This window comes from Tympanuchus pallidicinctus, unplaced genomic scaffold, assembly GCF_026119805.1.
Source record: "Tympanuchus pallidicinctus isolate F22 unplaced genomic scaffold, pur_lepc_1.0 scaffold36, whole genome shotgun sequence".
Taxonomy (NCBI): domain Eukaryota; kingdom Metazoa; phylum Chordata; class Aves; order Galliformes; family Phasianidae; genus Tympanuchus; species Tympanuchus pallidicinctus.
This window is the reverse complement of record NW_026294754.1, coordinates 1,961,605-1,967,604: the sequence shown is the minus strand read 5'-3', so window position 1 is coordinate 1,967,604 and position 6,000 is coordinate 1,961,605. Positions and strand designations below refer to the sequence as shown.

Sequence of the window (6,000 nt, the reverse complement as noted above, 5' to 3'; positions counted from 1 at the left end):
CAGATACCCTGCACAGGGCTTGGGGCTCCCTCCCATGGCGTTCCCATTGGTTTCCTCCCCCCCAGTTCCTGCAGAGGGATGGGTCATGCAGCATGAACCCAGCTGCATTCTGCATGCCCTCGCTCTGCAGCACAGCTTTTGTTTTATTATTTATGGATCACGAACACGCCGTGCCTCTTGGGTTACCTGGTAGTTGCACAGCAGCTCCCATTGCTTTACTTGCCTCTCTCAGAGTACCATATTTCCAGGCAGACATCGCAGCCCTAAAGCCAGGCAGTAGCACCACCCATGCCAGGGGATTGCGTGCTGCTCGGGGAGGTGTCTCTGGAGGTTGAATGCCATCTTTAAGCTGATCTAAAGCAGCCAAAATGCAGGCAGAGCACAGAGAATGGAAGCAGGGAGGACACAGCAGGGGACCACTGATAATAGGAATCGCTGGCTGTCCTGGCTTCATGCTTTGTGTCAGCCTTCGGGAAGCCTGACCCTGAACTCTCCTGCATGGAAATGTGCTCTTTAGTTTGCTGAAGACTTGAATCCCTAAACAACCATAGCTGTACAACTCAGAGCTGCTTGAAAACCCCAAAGCAAGAGCCAGGAGCTGCTCTCCTGCTTCTTGCTGCAAACAAAGCACCCTGAAAACACAGCACAGGTCCAGTTCTGCCTGTGGACACATATCTGAGGCAGCACCCTTGAGCTAGCAAGCGCAGAGAAACTCAGGCTCATCTTGCCCTATCCTGTATAGTGCATTTTAACTCAGGCTCTGCCAACTCAGCCTCAGGTGCAGCAGTTCTCATTGAGAAGCACAGGGCAGGAAAGCCATAGCCAGCATCCCCACTCCTCCTGGTGCCTCCAGCTCTGCTCTGGGACAAGCTCTGTCCCAGCTCTCCACCTCCTTCCTATGATTTCACTGCAGGGAACTTCAGCACGCCAGGGAAGCTGGCTTGGGTCACTGACCCCCCTCATATATCAAAGTTTGTCCTTTCCAAGCCAGAGCTGGTTATTTTTAAGCCTCCCTGCTAGGTATTAATAGCTCAGATGCGTGCTATGCTGAGCAGCTCCTTTGGTACCCAGATGGGAATCGAGCCGAACTGCCCTGACCTATGATCACAGTCCCAATGGCTGGTTTTACAATTGCACTTCTGATAAGTTCACTGCAGCTTATCACCAGCACATACCTACAGCTGCATTGACCCTGGCTCCTCAGCAGGAGGGGGCAAAGGCAAAAAGGAGCAGAGAAAGGGGAAACAGACCTGCAGGGTGCAAAGAGAGCTGGGGCTGCATAGAGAGGGTCCAATATCACCCCAAATCTGGACTCTGCCTTCTGAGGGCTCAGCTGCTAATTAATTGGGCAGCTTTCAGCACCAGTTTGGGATTGCCAGGTCTTTATCTAAAGCATCTGATTGCTTCCAGGTGTGAGAGAGGCTGTGTCTGGAGTGAGATGAACTGTTATTCAACAGAAATGGATGTTTGGGTCACCAAGGGCTTCTGAGCTGAAGGGGAAGCCCACCATCACCTCATCACCCACATCAGCCACAGCTGGGTACCTCACAGGAGGACATCACCTCTTCTATCTTGCTTCAGAGGAAGGTGGGCAGTAATGAATAATTAAAGTCACTGCTTGAAACCACATTTGCTATAGGACTCTGCCTCCTTGTGCTGCAGCATCTGCCCCTGATCTCAGTGTGTTATTGGAACAGCCAAGAGAGAGGCTCTGGAGAAGTTACCCTGGAAAGGAACAGGGGACCCCCATGCTGCAGTGCAGGGGGAGCATATCAGACACACAAGCTGCATTACTGCAAGATCAGCCTCAGCTTCATATGCACACAGTTTTGCCAATTTCTTTCCCAAGGCCCAGGCAAACTGGTTACAGCCGTTGTCTCACCTCTTATTCATTGCTGTGTGCTGAAAAAACAAACAAACAAAACACCACAACCAGGACTGAATCAATTGGCCTCACATGAGCTCTATATTATATCCCTCTGGCTGCATTGTTTAAAATCCTAATGCAGCCAGCTGCAATGTGCATGCTTTGATTTAGTGATTCAGCCAAGGACAGTGCTGCCTTAGCTCTGTGCTCTTAAAACCCAAGATGGGCTGAGCACAAGGAGCAAGGGCATTGGCTGGCTTCAATGAGGAGCTTCTCAGCTGCAGGATGAGCCCCTAATTAGCCCCTGGAAGCAGAATCGAGCCCATTTTGGGGATGTCCCATGTGTCCCCATGTTTCCATACCCCTCCAAGCATCACCTGGAGCTCAGCACAGTGCAGTTGCGTGAGGACACCCACGGAGATATGACCAGCTGCCACCAGATGGCACTGGAACCTTTGTCACCCAGCATGGTGGGGTCTGTCCCCAAGGTGGGGGCACCCGAGTTGCTCTGTTGCACGCAGGCTATGGGCCCTCACTTGAATTTAATGGCAGGGGCAGGTGGGTGAAGGAGCTGCCAACGGTGGACGGTGACCTCTTGCACGAGGGCTTTTTTTCCTTGAAAGATTTCAGATTTAGGGGAAAGCAGTGTTGGTTTTTGGTTTTTTTCTTTTCAATTCTGTCAACACATCTTGTGACACAGCTGTTCTCCCCTCCAGCTGTACACTGTAGCAGCATAAGGGACTCAGGGGTCACCAGCTCTGTCCCAGTATCTCCCAGAAGTGCCAATGGCCATTGGGATGGCCACACCTCCTGGGTTATGGGTGGGATGTTCACCATGCTGCACCCACTGACCCATCCCATCATGGGGAACCCCATCCAGCCCCAGCACAGGGGGTACTAGAGGAGGATCAGTGCCACACAAGGGGAGAAGACCGGAGCACAAACCCACTCAGGGAAGGAGGATGTTCTCTGGCTGTCCCTGCCTACTGTACGTCCCCTGCTTTATTTGCAGAGAGCAGGTTTGTTTGCTTTTCCCAACGTTGTAACTGCAATGCAAACACAACAAACCCTCCTGAGCCCCCTCCCAGGGGTTGTGCATGACAGTGGCATTTGCACCGCTCGCCTGGCATAGAAACCAGAGCTGACCCCAAAACAGAGACCCCCCAGGGCTCCCCCCAGATCTCTGTGTCAGTTTCTATGCCCAGAGCATGGCTGAAAGCAAAGCAAATCCTAAATCTGCTGGGTGAGTCAGTGCCACCATTGTGCCCAGGTTGCCAGCCCTCTCTCTGACATCCCATGTTTTGGGTCAGGGCTTGGTGAATGCTCTAAAGGCAGCCATTCTGGCTGCAATTACAGATATTAATTATGCCATTATGAGAAGATTAAGACATCCCAGGGACCACGATGGACACTGTGGCCAACTCACCGTGTTGTCTCCAGCAGGCAGCCTGATCTCAAGGACAGGAACAAGGGCATTCATCCTCCTGGCCGCTGGCCAAGCCATAACCAAACCCCAACTGAGCTGCTTTCACAGCAGGGACAAAGCAAGCCAAAGAGCCCAGGAGGACCTGAGCATGTCCCCGTCCCATTTGCCACTGGAAAACACATTTGGCAGCTAAGGTACAAAAGGGCAAAGCTACAGCCAGCAGCACCCTGTAGGAAGGAAGCAGGAAAATCTCTGCAACCCCCTGGGTCCAACCAGGCTTGTATGGTTCACCCAACTCTGGCAGAATGGAGATGTCATCCCAGGCCATGGAATGGGGCTACGATGCCCAAACTGTGGCTCTTTGACCGGCCCGGAGCCAGGTGGAGAAAAAGCAGATGCAACTCATCTCAAGAACCACCACCTCCTTTAATTTCCTACCAGTGAAGCTCGGGGCTCAGCCTGGCTCTGCAATCACAGCTTTTAGCCACAGAAAAACCCACGCTAAGCAGTGCAGAGTGTGCTTTGGACGTGATGCTGGTGGTCTGAGCAGGGAATTTTCCTCCTTTACAGCCTGTGCCAGCCTCAGTAAGTCATGAGAACAGTGGGAAAGCAACCATCTCCACCACCCCCACGTCCCCAGCTGTGATGGTTCCGTAGCACCGGGACCTGCCTGCAGGTGACACCGGTGCTCCTGCCTCACACCAGGGCTCGGCACCGGGGGGTTCTTTCCGCAGGAGGCACCGGGCTCAGATCATGGAGACCCTATTCTTGATGTAGACGTGGTACGGATCGCTGCGCTTGTCCACCTTTCGGGATCGGGTGTAGCCCAGGATGAGGCTGCCCACGGTGGCTGCGAAGAGCGTCATGACGAAGAGGATGTACAGGTAGGAATTGTCATCCCGGCTGGCACGGGTGCTGGCATTGTGAGGGGTGCTGGGGCGGAGGATGGCCCCGTGTATGGTTTGGTTCAAGGCATCCAGCATTGCTTGGAGGCTGCGGTGCCACTGCTCCGTCCTGTTGTCCTCCTCCATCTCCTCGCCAAGCCTGTGTGGGGCAGCAGCAGCAGCAGCGTCAGCCCCACGGACGGGGTGCCCCGGGTGATGCTGGGGCTGAGGATGAGCCCCCAAACGGTCTTCAAGGCATGGTTTGATGGAGGAAAAAAACCCCACATCCAGCCCCAACCCCATTGGCAGAGTGCAGAGCCACGGCACCCACCTTGCTGTTCCCTTCATTAAATCCCTTCCTCCCCCTTAAACCCAATTAGGAGCGTTGAATTCTTTTTGAATGAAGGCACTTTAAGAGAATCCGGATGAAGCCGCTTGGTGCTCAGGCACAGATGACTGTCGGACATCCTCTGATGGACAGACAGACGGATGCAACCCCGCCAAGCACTTCCCATATAGAAACAGACCCCAGAGATCCCTCTGTGTTCCCCATCCCGACAACATCAGCTCCAAATGACCCCACTGGGATCAATGTTACCCCTTGGCTAGCATGGGGGGTCCCCCCAGACCCCAACTGATGGGCATCCTAAATAACAGCTCCAGAACTGATTGTGCCACGCACAGACCCCATTCACCCATTCAGAACCCTGGTAAGGGAGGCACTGACCTCACATGCCCCCATGGACCCCCACCAAGGGGTCACTGCCCCAAATCTTCCCAGAATTTCCAACCCTGTGGGCAAGACTGATCCCAAAGCCCCTCAGACCCCCAACCTGCGCCCCTGTGCTCCCCCCAAAATCATTCCTCAAATGCAAAATGCATTCAGCAAGGGAAAAAAAAGGTTCCGGGGGGGGGGAGTGGAGAGGGTTGGGAGAATTCACCCTTGGACCCTCACTCTCTTTCCAAACACCATTAATCAGAGGGAAGCCAGGGGACTTGGAGCAAAAAATCAGCATTTCCCACCTGCAGAGCCCCGCAGCAGTTTGTAGTTTGCTGCAATTTGGGATTGGGGTGGACAAGGTAAGGGGGAAGGGGTCGGTTGCACTCACCGGTTGCCCTCACTGCCTGCACGGCCGCCGGGTTGAACTGGGACTGGAGCATCGCGGCCGCCAACCGGGCTGGGAGTGCCGCAGCCTCCTCCCCTTCCTGGGGCAGAGCCACCTGCCAAAGCCACCCAGCCCCGATGGTGGCTACCAGTGTGTCCCCAAAGCCTGCAGTCCCGTTGTGTGATCTCCTCGGCCAGGATGCAGGAGGTTTTTATGGGGCTGTCCGGGTGGATCCTGCCTTTCCCTTCTCGCACGCTGCCGGTCACACTTTCCTGTCCCTCCTCCGGATGTCCATGCTGTCCCCAAGCCCTGCAGCGGGCACTGAGCCTGCTGGGGACTAAATGGGATATTGCTTCCCATTGGGACCCTCCCTGTCCCAATGCAGCCCCAGCAATATCATTGTGTCACAAACCATCGGGGCCCTGGGATACATGCTGTGACCTTGGAAGAGGTGACGATGCCCAAACCCTGCTGGTACCCCAATCCCTTTCCTCCCTCCTTCCCACCATATCAGCACTATCTTGGTGGCTTTAGCCCCTCTTTGGTGGCTTTTAGTCTCTTATTGGTGGCTTTCAGTCCCTTGCTGGTGGCTTTCAGTCCCCCCCCCAGTGGCCTTTGGTTCTTTTGGTGGCCTTTAGCTCCCCTTTGGCCTCCGTCTGTTGACTTTAGTCCTCTTTTGGTGGCCTTTTATCCCCCTTTGGTGGTCTTTAGCCTCTC

At 54.4% G+C, this 6,000-nt stretch overlaps 1 protein-coding gene across 2 annotated transcripts; it reads right to left on the bottom strand.

Annotated features, from left to right (window-relative positions):
- Positions 1-3,700: 3,700 nt before the first annotated feature.
- On the bottom strand, positions 3,701-5,681 carry KCNE3 (potassium voltage-gated channel subfamily E regulatory subunit 3). 2 transcript variants are annotated; one of them, XM_052699409.1, is made up of 2 exons: positions 5,287-5,681; positions 3,701-4,337 (listed from the first exon to the last, which is right to left on the bottom strand). In XM_052699409.1, the coding sequence occupies exon 2, from the start codon at positions 4,322-4,324 to the stop codon at positions 4,040-4,042; it is 285 nt and encodes a 94-aa protein (XP_052555369.1). In that variant the 5' UTR covers positions 4,325-4,337; positions 5,287-5,681; the 3' UTR covers positions 3,701-4,039. The 2 variants fall into 2 exon arrangements, with proteins under 2 accessions (XP_052555369.1, XP_052555368.1); XM_052699408.1 differs by having other exon boundaries at positions 3,701-4,647; positions 5,287-5,334.
- Positions 5,682-6,000: the final 319 nt, after the last annotated feature.